The sequence below is a fragment of the Macrobrachium nipponense genome, chromosome 29, assembly GCF_015104395.2.
Source record: "Macrobrachium nipponense isolate FS-2020 chromosome 29, ASM1510439v2, whole genome shotgun sequence".
Lineage (NCBI taxonomy): Eukaryota > Metazoa > Arthropoda > Malacostraca > Decapoda > Palaemonidae > Macrobrachium > Macrobrachium nipponense.
The window spans coordinates 2,245,530-2,260,916 of NC_061092.1; the positions used below are offsets into that span (position 1 = coordinate 2,245,530).

At 39.3% G+C, this 15,387-nt stretch overlaps 1 protein-coding gene across 1 annotated transcript in view; it reads left to right on the top strand.

The window, feature by feature from the left end:
• The window catches only part of LOC135206037 (polypeptide N-acetylgalactosaminyltransferase 5-like), a gene marked incomplete in the record, with an annotated part of 590,860 nt that overhangs the window by 539,176 nt on the left and 36,297 nt on the right, over positions 1-15,387 (top strand). The window contains 2 exon segments of the mRNA XM_064237212.1: positions 3,377-3,543; positions 4,955-5,162. Of these exon segments, the coding sequence (XP_064093282.1) occupies positions 3,377-3,543; positions 4,955-5,162 (375 nt within the window).

A 15,387-nucleotide genomic window follows, 5' to 3' on the forward strand; every position in this document is an offset into this window, starting at 1 on the left:
TTTTAGCTTGATTGGTTTCTGTTGCTGTCACTTGAGTTTAATCAGGGCGATGGGTTTTTTGTTTTCATGTGCTGATCATGAAGGTGCGTTATTGCTAGGCAAAGTTGTTTTGCCATTTAGTCAATGCTATTTTTTATAAGTTTTCATTTTTGTTTCATGATCATGAAAAAAAAAACTGCTGCCAGGCAACGTTATTTTTGGTTTTCATAAGTTGTCACCAACATCATCATCATCATCAGCAGCAGCTATATTCATTTTTAGGTCCCTTCCCAGTGGCCCAAAAATGGTCCCATCTAGCTGGGGCCCTTTACTCTTACCAGATGTGAAATTGAGGCATTACTTTAAGGATCTTTGCAGCGTCCCTTAGGGCCCCTTGCTGCAACCCCTTCTATTCCTTTTACTGTCGTTCATATTCTCTTTCCTTCCATCTTACTTTCCACGCTCTCATAAAAGTGTATTAACATCAATTTTAGCGCTGAATGGCCTCATAAATCGTATATTCCAGTTCCGAATGCATCGCACCTTCACGTAAAGGATCTGTATTTAACTCGAGGAAAGGGAACAGATAAAATGAAAACAAACCTTTCGCCCTTTTTCGTCCTTTTTGATAAATATAAAACCAGTCTCAAATTGAAATCTAATTCTTTCTGATTGACGTTAAACAATCATTTTAGATGGAGTGGATTCTCTGCCTTTTATTGGGGGGGGGGGGGGGGGTGAATAATTGTTAATGAAACTGGAATGCTAATTACGACTTTTATGAAAGTGAGGGAAATCAAATTAAGTCTTGTTTTGAAATTTTTGAATTCGGTCAATTTGTGGAATGGAAGTTGACGTCTATGATGATGTTCGTTGTGGAAACTTGAGCTCTCGTCATGATCAATAATTATTCGTTATTTAACTGCCTAATAGGCTTAACAGGATAAATGCCCATGTCATATAAATACCCATCAACAACCATTAAATATAATCTGATATCAGTTTTATAACTATGCGCCTTTTTTTATGTCTATTGCAAGAGTACTGACTATTGATCAAATATCCCTGTAATATAGAATTTGGAGGTTTGCCCTCTGTAGTTAAAACTATCTTTTTACAAGCCGAACTAAATCCTTTTATTTTGATTTTCAAGGCTGAGTAAGATTGATGTAAATGAAGAATTTTTTTTCAAATAGGATTTGGTAACGTTAAATTCGAGTTACGAAAAGTCTACAGTTGTCAGTTTGTTTTGTAGGTTAACAAGAAGCTCAACATCATTATATGACAAAAGCTTTTCCACACCTTTTCTCTTACTCTCTCTCTCTCTCTCTCCACACACACACCACACACACACACACACACACACACACACACACACACACACACTTTTCTCCTCACGCACACACTCGCAAGCTTTTTTTTTCTCTTAGAAAGACAAAATCCTTTTTTTCTACTCGCAAACACACAAGGTTTTTTTTTCTCACGCACAAACGCCCTAACTTTCACACAAACACAGCTCACACACAAACACAAGATTTTTTCTCACGCACAAACGCCCAAGCTTTTTTTTTTCTCTTTCGCGCGCACACAAGATTTTTTCCTCCCACAAACACGATGTTTTTTCGTACACAAACACAAGCTTTTTTTCCTCTTTCACACAAACACAAGCTTTTTTTTCCGTACACAAACACACAATTTTTCATCGCAAACAAATTTTTTCGTACGCAAACACGTTTTTTTGTGTGTGTTCCATTATTCAAGTTTAAAACAAATTTTTTCGAACATAAACAAAGGTATTTTTTATGTGTTCCATTATTTAAGTTTGATAAAAAGGGCAAGTTTAAAAAAAAAAAAAAAGGGAGGACCCAGTTGTCATGGTCGGTGTTTAGCTGCAAATCGAAACGCGACTCAGAACCTTCAAAACTAAAAGCTTTCTCAAACAGACACACACCTGAGTCTGAAATGTATGAAAACCCCCTCTCTGGAATTCTGAGGACTCTGTTGCTGCTGGTTGCTGCTGTTGCTGCTGCTGTTTCTGCAGCAGCCGCTGCTGTTCTGCTGCTGCTTTTGGCGCTGCCGCTCTTGTTGGTGTGCATCGGACGCAGAGGCACCTGACACCCATCCAATCCACTCCAGCCCTCTCGGCCATTTGGGGGGAGAAACTGAGATGCTTGAGCTGATTCAATATGCAATTGGTCGTGTTTAAGGATTTCTCTCTCTCTCTCTCTCTCTCTCTCTCTCTCTCTCTCTTATACACGACCAATTGCATATCGAATCGGCTCAAGCATCTCGGAGAGAGAGAGAGAGAGAGAGAGAGAGAGAGAGAGCCATCGGCGCCACCTGTTGGCGGAGGACGGGCAAGGAAATGTCACGCTCGGTTTTGGAATGCACCTCCCAAAATAGGACCCCTTTCAGAGGCAAAGTCCTTTTTGGGGGAGGGGGAGGGGGTGGGAAGGGTTAAGGGAGGGTTGGGATACACGAGGCTTTCTCGTGCGCCTATATACAATGGCCTCATGTTGCCAGATTTCATAGAAGAGATCTCTGGAATTTACAGCTTAATTAGCCCAATTCCGCTTTTCCTGATTCGTTCCGCTTGCTGCGAGCGAAGGAACTAATGGCCGAGAATTTAATTTTGTTCCATACAGTTTTATGGCACGGCTTCGAGAATTTAATTTCGTTTCATATAGTTACCAGCTTCATTTTTATTGATTAGGAGATACTCGGTCGCCCTTCTCCTAAGGGAGACCCTATAAAGTGCTTTCAACTTCTTGTAATCGGGAGAGCTGGTGACAAAGTTGGCTGCCCTTCTTCGGGAGATCTTATTGCCAAAGAGGTTTACCAGTTTTAGGTTTTTATTAACGGCTGCGCATAGCCAAAAAACAATTGCCACTTTGGTTAACTAGATATGGACATTTGTTCTTAATCTGATTATCCATTTCCTATTTGTTGAGTTAATTCATTTTTTTCCCTTTCTTTGGAAGCCTGAATTTCAAGTCAGTGGCCCCTTTGGTGGTCTTATCCCATATGAATATGTTTCATATTCCGAATAATAATAATAATAATAATAGATAAATCAAGCCAGATCGGTAGGGTTGGGTTCAGCTTCTGAATATAATGATGGTAATAATAATAGATAAATCAAAGCTATAACTAATAAAAGTCAGTGGCCCTTTTGGTGGGCTTGTTCCATATGAACATGTTTCATCTTCTGAATAATAATAATAATAGATAAATCAAACCCAAATCTAATAGGGTTCTTCTTCTGAATATAATGATAATAATAATGATGATGATAATGGTAATAGATAAATCAAAACTAAAAGAAGTGAAGGCAAATTATTATACTCACCAATTAACCAAAATGTCTTCATTCATATACTTTCCCCTCCCCCGACAGGTGCAAAAGCAAGACCTACCCGCCGCTGATGCCGAAGACCAGTATCGTCATCGTGTTCCACAACGAAGCCTGGTCCACGCTTCTCCGGACGGTCTGGTCGATCATCCAGCGGTCGCCAGCGGCGCTCCTCCAGGAGATCTTGCTCGTCGACGACGCTTCAGAGAGAGGTAAGGACACAGAGAGGGAATTGGTGGCAAAGGATTTCATCGTAATAGCTTGGAAGACCTACTATTAGTGAGCATACTATAGTAGATTCACATCAACCGTGCTTTTGATGTCTAGGCCAGTCCCTTACGACACTCCAGATTGGCTGTTGATAAGCCAATCACAGGGCTGGAAACTCTCTCTCTCTCGAGAATTCACATAGGCAGGATGTATGTTCCACCTCTCTCCTGAGGGACACTTTTGAAAGACTTATATCTCAGGAGAGGTGGAACATAGATCCTACCCATGTGAACTCTCGAGAGAGACTGAGAGTTTCCAGCCCTGTGATTGGCTTATCAATAGCCAATCAGGAGAGTCGTAAGGGACTGGCCTAGACATCAAATGCACGGTTGATGTCATTCTACTATAATAGGGGTTGGTTAATTTATCTCTTAACAGTTTTGATGTATAGTAGTTTTAGGTTTCTGTAAAAGAGAACGATTGAGATGGCTATCTGTGTCCGTCCGCACTTTTCCTGTCCGCCCTCATTGCCTAAGTACTGAGGCTAGAGGGCTGCTAATTGGTTAGTTGGTCACCCACCGTCCAACCATCAGATATACCAAATTGTAGCCCTCAAGCCTCAGTAGTTTTTATGTTATTCAAGGTTAAATTTAGCCATCATCGTGCCAGGCCACCACCGGGCCGTGGTTAAAGTTTCAAGGGCCGCGGCTCTTACAGCCCTATACGCTGTACAGAAAACTCGATTGCGGCGAAGTAACTAAGGCTCATTGTTTTACTAGTTTTATATACTAGTTGACTGTATATTGATAAAGAATTTCTCGGTTATAAATGCTTGTGATTGCTTGCAGCCAGTTCAGTAGGTTGTGGATGTATTGAAATGCTGGGTTGTGGATATATTTAGCCAAGAGATTTGCTGAATAATAGTCTCGGTTATAGATTGCTTATAGTTGCTTATGGATATATTGATATATTGGGTGTTAATGACAAATAGTCTTGATATTTTGTTTGTGTACCAGTGACAAAGAATAATGTCATATATCTTGAAAGTTTTGATATGAAAACTTTTTTTTTATTCATAAATTGTCTTGATAACTTTATTAGTGATAAAATCTATCCATCTTTTTTCCCCCTTAGGATTGTGATAGTATTTTACTTGTTCCATCCTAGCGACATGAAATACCCATATCCCTTTCAAAAAACACTGTGACATCATATATATGTCACAGTTCACAAATACGTACATATACATATCCACCCTTCTAGCGATTAGGAAACAAATTCCAGAGTATTTTCCTTCCAGATCCACCCACCCCCTCCCCCGTGCAAATCCAGTAGGGCTAAAGAAACTAACCCCCCCCCCTCTCCCTCCCTCTCTTAGTATTAAAAAAAGACCAATTTCCCTTCCCTCTGTAGATTACCTAGGAGAGGAGCTGGAGAAACACGTCAAAACACTCCCGGTGCCCGTTCGAGTCCTGAGGACAGGTCAGCGTTCGGGACTGATCCGCGCCCGGCTGCTGGGTGCCAAGCAGGTCAAAGGTCAAGTCATCACGTTCCTGGACGCCCACGTGGAGTGCACGGAGGGGTGGTTGGAGCCCCTGTTGGCGCGCATAGCTGAGGACAGGTAAGGAGAGGCCACCAAAAGGGGTTTAGATGTTGTTCCCACGGTGTGTGGGTTGAGGTTCCACGTAGTTGGGTTCCATTTTTGCTCCCCGGTGGGAAATGGATCAGTGCGGAACGTTATGATATATTATTTTTTTATGTTAAGGAAGAAAAACATCTCTACTTTTTGACATTAGCGACCATTGTCGTTAGATGCAAACTTATTATTTGTAAGCAGAACAAAAAAGTTAATGACACGTTTACGATGTGAAGCGAATTTATTTTAAAAGTTAATGACGACGATTTGATGCCGTGAGGATTATTGTCGTGAGATTAATAAAAAAAATTACCTTATTTAAATCTTAACATTGCTTTAAATATTTTAATCTCTCGGGAATATCCGAAATAGTTTCGTCGAAAGATTAGGAATAAGGAAAGGCAGACTGCCTTCCTAATTATCTCTGGTAAAAATTCGTTTATTTTGTTTGCAGAAAACTAATAAAAGGAATTATTGCCAATATGTAACTTTGACCCAAACGGGAAATATAGCCTGGAAATTTTATAAGTCAGCCTTTATATACAGTATAATATGACGTAATAAGCATTGTTAATATCATCCTCCAATTCAAGTGTTATTCACGAATACATCCATTGACAAATTTCTCTCTCTCTCTCTCTCTCTCTCTCTCTCTCTCTCTCTCTCTCTCTCTCTCCGTATATTCACTGACCTATCACACTCACCGGATCGTGTTGGGGGTCTGTATTGATCACGGCCAATGCGATAAATATACTCTCCATCCTTGCTTGATAATGATAACCTATGTATTTTGCTGTTGCTTGCTGCTTCCGTGTGCGTGTGTGTGTGTGTGTTGTCCGTCACGCAAGCCGCAGCCACCAGACGTTCGTATTAGTTTTTCATGGAAGCAATGCAACCATTCTTTATAATCAGCGATGCAAATTCATACGCACGCTGGGTTTTCGGAGGAGATGGCTGTAACTGACGTTTCGAGTTCACAGACAGTCACGGAAACCATGCTACATGGCTGGCTGGGAGGGCCGAGTTGTTGTTATGCCTTCCCTCATTCACTCCTTTTACCGATTGCTCCCTCCTCTTCCTGCCTACCTTTCGTCTTCTTCCCCTCTGATTTCTCCCCTTCCCCTCTGCTTCCCCCCGTTCTGCAATATTTCCTACCCTTTCCCCCCCCATTCTTCTCTACTACTGACCTACGCCCCACGTTCATTCACGTCTTACTGATCATTTCCCTTTCTTGACCCTACCCCCTCCTCTTTCTCTCTACTTCCTCCCTTTGATCCTTGCCTCCTCCCCTTCCCCCATTCTTCCCTACCTCCTCTCTACCTCCTACCTCCCCCCTCCCCCCTAATTCTCCCCCACCTAGAGATCCACTCACCCCTCTTGGAGACAACCATACCAAGAAAGAAAAACAAAGTTAATAGAAACTTATACTGAGGGAAAAGTTCAAATCTAGGACGAGCTTCGTCCAATTTCATCCGTCTTCCTGAACGAGGCCGTGTACCTCTCATCATTCGAGCTGTTAAATCAAACGAAAAGCAACCGGGGAAACTGTTTCAGGCTGTGAAGAAGCTTCCCTTGAACGCGCTTTTATGAAACGAACACAGAGCTGTTTCAGGCCTTAAATAAAGTTCCCTTGAACGCGCTTCAGTGAAACGAACACCGAACTGTGTCAGGCTTTAAAGAAACTCCCCTTGAATGCGCTTTCTTGAAAAGAACATCAAATTGTTTCAGGCTTCAAAGAAAGCTCCCTTGAACGCGCTTCTTTGGAACGAACACAGAGCTGTTTCAGGCTTTAAAGAAACTTTCCCTTGAACGCGCTTCTTTGAAACGAACACCGAACTGTTTCAGGCTTTAAAGAAACTCCCCTTGAACGCTCTCCTTTGAAACGTAAACCGGAAGGCACAACAATAATTGCGTCCAAATTCTCGTCTACGCGTCGGCATTTTGTCTTTTTATTATTGTTGCACGCACTGTGCTCTCGCGTAGGCCATTACTTGACAATTCTGAAAGCACTCTCTCTTGGGGGTGGGAGCTGGGGGAGAGGGGAAGGGGGGGGGCGAAATCACGCCTCGTTAAAGATGCGAATTTAACTATCGGGGGGAGGGGGAGGGGATGGCTGCTATTGCGTGCTTGCTTTCAGAAAGGAATTCTTCCTGCCCGTCGGGCGGGTAGGCGGATCCATTTGCTCGGATGATATAATAGTTAGAATGTTCGAGGTTTTGATGATAGATTTAATTGTATCCGAGTGAAGTTGTCCCTTTGTACTTGTAGCTACCGTTTGTGCGTTTATTCTTGTAGAATAAGTACTGAAATACGCGAACCGTGTTTATTGTGTGTGTGTATCTTGTACATTATATGCATACGTAATTGTTCAGTTTATAACTTGAGCTGAAAGTTCTGAAAATTGACCGGTCTGTTGGTAAAGCTCATTTTGAGGTTTTTTTATTGTTTTTTTTTTAACATTTAGTTGAAGAAGTATTATTTAATAACATTCGAGAATGTAAGCGGTGTAATGCAAAACGAATATCTACTTATTCGTGCACCGACGCGTCACTCTGCAAGGATGCAACATATAATTGGACGGTCTATTCTACCGATCTTATGAAATATGAGTCTTATATTGTTTCCGTAGATATAATTTAATTTTATTAACGGTAATTCATTGGAGCTTACGCTAAATATACTTACCTCAGCCGCTGGCTAAGTGAACAGGAACTGGAATGAGAAAGGAATCCTATTATATGTAGTCGAGGCCAAAAGAGATCTTATATATTTTTGCATGTATTATTCCAAGGAATGCAGTGGCACTTAGATTTTTGCAAAAGCCTCTATACACTGAAAAAAATAATGCTATGCTTTTGAAACGGCTGGTAACCGTAAAACTCTCTCTCTCTCTCCCTCTCTCTCTCTCTCTCTCTCTCTCTCTCTCTCTCTCTCTCTCTTTCGAGTTACCTGGATATATGTCGCATGTTAGGGGAACCGTAAAACCTCTCTCTCTCTCTCTCTCTCTCTCTCTCTCTCTCTCTCTCTCTCTCTCCTCTCGAGTTAACTGGATATATGTGTCGTATGTTAGGTGGAAGTATCTTCTCTTTTTATGTGTTGGCTAATGGACCTGTATTCATTGTTTATTTTCCTCGCCGTTTTCTCTCATTTTTCGCGCGTGCGCATTCTGTTCCCTGGATGTTTGGGATTTTTTATTTGTATTTCTTTTTTATTTTTTATTTTAGCTAATTGACTTTTATGCTTGTTCCGCGTGGATGGTCGTTCGTTTTATTCATTTCTGACAGTGATTTGCATACAAAGGCTGTTTTTATGTCTGAGAATGTGGCATCGATGGAATTTATGTGCAGGATACAATAGAAGTCAAGGAAGTAGACGATTATATAATATAATGACACTCAAAAAATCTAATATATAGTTTTTGATAGAAAGTAATTTTTTTCATGTAAAATGCGGTTTTTTAAGATTTCCTGCTTTATAAAACCAGTTGCCCAGGTTAAATTATGTTAGCCCCTTCGGTTCCAACCAACTGCATTGTGAGAATATTTCAGTAACTCTTATTTCAAACCAAATGCACCAGTGTGACATTATTTAAAATAGAGTAATAACTTTATATTTTTATAGACTGAAAACAAATCCAGTGTACTGGAACCTCCAGTCAAGAACGCTTTGTGCTGTGTAGTGTGAGAAGGTTTTAGTAGCTCAAGTATTAATAAATTTTTTTTCTAACGTAGATAGAAAGGAGATCCAGTGTACTGGAATTCCAGTCAAGAGCGCTTCGTGCTCTGGAGTTTTCTTGCGTATTAGACTTGCGAATTTGATCGTAGTCGTAGCGACTTGTGTCAGTTGTTCTGACGCTTGCAGGAAACGCCCCTTTTTTGATTAATCTATTAGTCCTTTGCGATTACAGAAAAATAAAGACGACGTCCTGGAACTGAAATCTAACCTTTCTTCTTCTTCTTCTTCTTCTTCTTCTTCTTCTTCTTCTTCTCTTCTTCTAAGCATTCGCCTGACTATCGAAAATTACAACTCGCCATGACCCGAGTCAAAGGAGAAGTGGAGGAAACGATCTGCATTAAAATATCTTTACTGCAAATGACCCTCTTAAGGTTCTCTCTCTCTCTCTCTCTCTCTCTCTCTCTCTCTCTCTCTCTCTCTCTCTCTCCAACACGTTTCCTTTTAGCCGGCCGGTACGACCTGACCCACCGACTTCCAGGAAAGTCCCTTTGAAGTTAAGAGAGAAGTCTGAACTTCTTCGTATCGTTAAGGGCGAGGGGAAGGACTTAGTGGTATTTTTTCGCGTCCGCTACGAAGTTAGGAAGTTTCCGGGATGGTGAAAAGTATATATATATGTATATATAAAACTTCGTCTCATTCACACAGAAATACAACGTTTTTAAAGAAGTAGTTATCTCATTACTGTTTATGCTCGGATGCTTCTCGGAGTTTATTCGTCTCGTCTGCTCTCCCCGGAATTAATGGCATTGGACTCTCTCTCTCTCTCTCTCTCTCTCTCTCTCTCTCTCTCTCTCTCTCTCTCTCTCTCTCTCTCTCGTGCTCATGTAATTACAGAAATTGCTGTGTCAGGTTATAGTATATATATAAGATGTTTCGTGTTCTGTAATTGCGATCAGCGAAATTGTAACCGTAAATGTAACGTTAAATTAGCAGAGAGATATGTTTCTTTTACGGCAGCAGACATTAGTGAAAACTTTTGCTGTTAACATATCCAGAGGCGCTATTGCAAGGTCAGTGGATGGAATTGAAGGTGTTCAAGGAGCCAGAACGGATACTAGAGTGTAACATTGCAACGAAACTCACTAGAATTTTAGTTTATAAAACAAACAAAGTACCGGATGAGTTCGTCTAGGCGAAACTTGCAAAGTCGTCTCAACGGCAATTCTCCCTTAGTGCCGTCAGTGCACCTCACGCGTTGCACTGTAGGCATTACTTGAGGTTCATTCCAAATACGTCCCTTCGGCCATCCTAGGTTCAACCCCCTCCAATCATTTTACTGTACCTCCTTTCATATTCTGTCAATCAGTCTTATTCTCATTCCGATCTAACAGTCTCCTGTCACCTTAATAATATAAACCTCTTACTTGCAATTTTCCTTTCAACGCTGAATGACCTCTTAGGTCACAGAGCTTGGACTCAGGCCTAAATTGTATGTTCTGTTAACTATCTACGGCAGTTCCACATTACAGAATGATAGCTCTTAAGGTCGTGTAGAAGGTGTTAGTCCAGTCTCGATGAACAATTTGGCCTTGATAAAATAACTATATTATAGGCTGCCTTGTAATGAATTATATATACATATGCATACTTTAATGAAGTGCATGTCTGTTGAAGGCATCGATATTTATTTATATAAAAGCTTAGTTCTGCAATTTTGAGTAACATTTTCATGTTCGCCGACTAAATTATACAAACCGGAAGTCAACATCCGATCTTAGGTCTTTAGATCTAGGTTAACATGTTCGAGTACATGGCTGCAAAAAAACCTTACTGCAAGGAAAGGACAGTTTGAATGGTAGACTATGACAAAGTATTTTCGCATTTCGTAAAGCATTTCTTAGACAATTTTCTGAAAGTGGTCGGGTCTTACACTAACCATGAGATCCAGTTTGTTCAGTCGAGATACGACAACCAAAACCTTACTGCAAAGAGAAGACCATTTGTATGATACACAATACGAAATATTTTCGAATTTTGCGAAACATTTTTGTGAATATTATCTGAGCAATTCTAGTCTTTTTAAGTTTCGCTGGTAATTGAATATGCGTTCCTCTTCTTCTTTCTTCTTCTTCTTCTTCTTCTTCTTCTTCGCTGCGATCCTTTAGGCAAGGTCGGTATGCAGATTTTAGGAGGGAAGTTTAGAGGGAGTTGTGTCATTTTTCACTGGTCGAGATTTTCAAAGTACGAAAAGCTCTTGGATAATTTATGTCCCGGGTTGAGGGTCTTGGGAGGATCTCTCTCCCGATCCTATTGGTTTCTACGCGTGTTCCTGCTTGGCTAAATATTGTAGAATGAGGTAAAGAAGATAATCCTCTCCCTCTCTGCTTAATGAGTTATTAATTCTGTGTCCCTTTATGTATTTGTGTTGTCGTACTCGTCGAGTGATTAAGCAGAAAATAAAGAAATGAAGTGTATTTTTAACAATGCATATTTTTTTCATTTTTTAAAGGATTCCTCTCTCTCTCTCTCTCTCTCTCTCTCTCTCTCTCTCTCTCTCTCTCTCTCTCTCGTCCTCACGTAATTACAGAAATTGCTGTGTCAGGTTATATATGTATATATATAAGATGTTTCGTGTTCTGTAATTGCGATCAGCGAAATTGTAACCGTAAATGTAACGTTAAATTAGCAAAGAGATGGGTTTCTTTTACGGCAGCAGATATTAGTGAAAACTTTTACTGTTAACATATCATGAGGCGCTATTGCAAGGTCAGTGGATGGAATTGAAGGTGTTCAAGGAGCCAGAACGGATACTAGAGTGTAACATTGCAACGAAACTCACTAGAATTTTAGTTTATAAAACAAACAAAGTACCGGATGAGTTCGTCTAGGCGAAACTTGCAAAGTCGTCTCAACGGCAATTCTCCCTTAGTGCCGTCAGTGCACCTCACGCGTTGCACTGTAGGCATTACTTGAGGTTCATTCCAAATACGTCCCTTCAGCCATCCTAGGTTCAACCCCCCTCCAATCCTTTTACTGTACCTCCTTTCATATTCTGTCATCAGTCTTATTTCTCATTCCGATCTAACAGTCCTCCTGTTCACCTTAATAATATAAACCTCTTACTTGCAATTTTCCTTTCAACGCTGAATGACCTCTTAGGTCACAGAGCTTGGACTCAGGCCTAAATTGTATGTTCTGTTAACTATCTACGGCAGTTCCACATTACAGAATGATAGCTCTTAAGGTCGTGTAGAAGGTGTTAGTCCAGTCTCGATGAACAATTTGGCCTTGATAAAATAACTATATTATAGGCTGCCTTGTAATGAATTATATATACATATGCATACTTTAATGAAGTGCATGTCTGTTGAAGGCATCGATATTTATTTATATAAAAGCTTAGTTCTGCAATTTTGAGTAACATTTTCATGTTCGCCGACTAAATTATACAAACCGGAAGTCAACATCCGATCTTAGGTCATAAGATCTAGGTTAACATGTTCGAGTACATGTGGTAGACTATGACAAAGTATTTTCGCATTTCGTAAAGCATTTCTTATACAATTTTCTGAAAGTGGTCGGGTCTTACACTAACCATGAGATCCAGTTTGTTCAGTCGAGATACGACAACCAAAACCTTACTGCAAAGAGAAGACCATTTGTATGATACACAATACGAAATATTTTCGAATTTTGCGAAACATTTTTGTGAATATTATCTGAGCAATTCTAGTCTTTTTAAGTTTCGCTGGTAATTGAATATGCGTTCCTCTTCTTCTTTCTTCTTCTTCTTCTTCTTCTTCTTCTCGCTGCGATCCTTAGGCAAGGTCGGTATGCAGATTTTAGGAGGGAAGTTTAGAGGGAGTTGTGTCATTTTTCATGGTCGAGATTTTCAAAGTACGAAAAGCTCTTGGATAATTTATGTCCGGGTTGAGGGTCTTAGGGAGATCTCTCTCCCGATCCTATTGGTTTCTACGCGTGTTCCTGCTTGGCTAAATATTGTAGAATGAGGTAAAGAAGATAATCCTCTCCCTCTCTGCTTAATGAGTTATTAATTCTGTGTCCCTTTATGTATTTGTGTTGTCGTACTCGTCGAGTGATTAAGCAGAAAATAAAGAAATGAAGTGTATTTTTAACAATGCATTTTTTTTTCATTTTTTAAAGGATTCCTCTCTCTCTCTCTCTCTCTCTCTCTCTCTCTCTCTCTCTCTCTCTCTCTCTCTCTCTCTCTCTCTCGTAGTAGCCATCTTGCTTGGTGAGACGTTCCGCGTGAAATCAGATTAATCAACAGATATCACAAGTTTAACATACGACTAGAATAAATATCTAGAAGTGTTCGTGAACTATCGGTGATAAGATTAGTGTGAAAATAGTAGGATAAAGCGTCTTCTAAGTTAGTTTATCAAGTGTAATACTGTAAATTAGAACAAGATGGCAGTAAGTTCCAACTGCGGGAAGAGATGGCGTAATTTAGCGTGTTTAGCAGATTCGCAATACGATGAGGTAGCAGGAAGGGAACTGGCATTTCTCATCTATGAAATCAGCAACAGTCCATAACCAAAAAGATACAAAAGCATTCATAGATATTAGAAGGATATAATCCTTCAAACTGGAACAAATCTAATGAAAACATCTTGAAAATAATTGAAGAAGTTCCAAATAAAATCCAAGTGGTCAAGAGACTCATAAAGAAAATATACATAAACCAACATATTCCGACAAAGAAAATGAATAAGGTGAATCTTGTGAATATCCTAATTGACGCATTAGGAAAAAGAATGCCAAAAGCATGCAAACTGGTGTAAGGTTTGGTATTAGCATAGTCAATCCACAAAAACCTAATCAGAAAATGTGCTGCATGCAACATTCCGACCCATCCACAGTGTGCTGAGGTAATACAAGATATGAGAAAAGATACAAGAATTTTTTGTTCAACATGTCTATCATGGATAGACAATGTTATTAAATCAAGATTGAATGTACAAATAGTTGAGGATGAAGAAGAAGAGGAAGAGAAAGAAGAAGAAGAAGAAGAAGAAGAAGAAGAGGAAAACGGAAGAGAAGTAAACAAAAATGAAATGACAGAAAAAAATAAGGAAAACAAAGAACAAGATAAAAGTATGGATGCAGAGATACTCATTGATACTACATATGGAGGCAATAAAAGCAGCATACCTACGAAGAAATAAACTTACTGATATGGCAACTAGAAAAAGCAAATCCCACGAAGAGGCTCTACCCAGATCTACACAATGACGGGAAAGAGGAGGAAAAAATAGACAAGAAAGACAAAATCTGCAACCTTTTGAAAAGAGGGAAATTGCAGATTTGGAGAAAGATGTTACTACAAACATCCTAAGGTATGTCACAACTATGAAATATATGGTAAATGTGCATACCTAGATGGATATGGGGATGATTGCAGAGATCTGCATCCAAAAATATGCAAAAACCTAAAAGAAGGAAAAGGATGTAAGTTCGAACAAAAAATGCAAATATATGCACCCTGTAGCCATGAATCATAATCAAATAAATAACCAACCAAGTAATAAAATCCAAAATAAGAAAGAAACAAATAAAGAGAGAAATCAAGAATATCAGGTAAAAGAGAAAAGCAAACCACCAATGAGATATGCAGAGATGTCAGCAAAAAATTTCAATGCATCAGCTCCAAAATTCTACTCAAGGGATAATAACTGTATTTATTATGCAAGAGGATATTGCAGAAACGGAGAAAATTGCAGATTCAGACACAAAATGAATAATTATGATGAAGGAAGATCAAATATTATGGAAAAGTTGGATTTTTAATGTCAGAATTTCTGGAAATGAAAAAAAGAACAACATACCAGAACAGGAAAGAGACATGGGAAAATCCTTATTATACCAATATTAAATGAAGGAGAAAACACGCAAACCATCATAGTGATGAATGCGCAGGGTTTGTTAGTTACGAGTAACTCAAAAAGAAAAATAGAGTACTTAGAAAGAACTAACCCAAATTGAAAAGAAAATAGATATAATGAATATAAGTGAAACCTGGTATTCCCAAGAGACTGGGAAGGATGATCAAATAAAAGGGTTCCAAACTTATAGATCAGATAGAAAAAAATAGGAATCAAGGGGAACGCAATATATGGGAAAGACAAAAAACAAGGAAAAATATATGAGATAGTAACTCAGAATGTGAACTAATAGCGGTAGAATTTGAATCTGAAAAATTAATGAACATAGTAATATATAGACCTCCTAATACTAAAGAGTTTGACTTAATAATTGAAAAATTGGATGATATATGTAGAAATCACAAGGACTGGACTATTTCTCCTATCTGGTGACTTCAACTTTCCTTTCGTAGAATGGAAAGAACGAATAGGAGATTGTGGATGTACTTATACATATAAAAAAGAGAGTAATAGTAGTGCAGAAGATAAGAGGCAATTCGAAAAGCTATTAGATATGCTACTAGAATACAACATTCAACAAATAAATCACCTGCCAACAAGAAAGGAAAATACTTTAGACCCAGTATTTG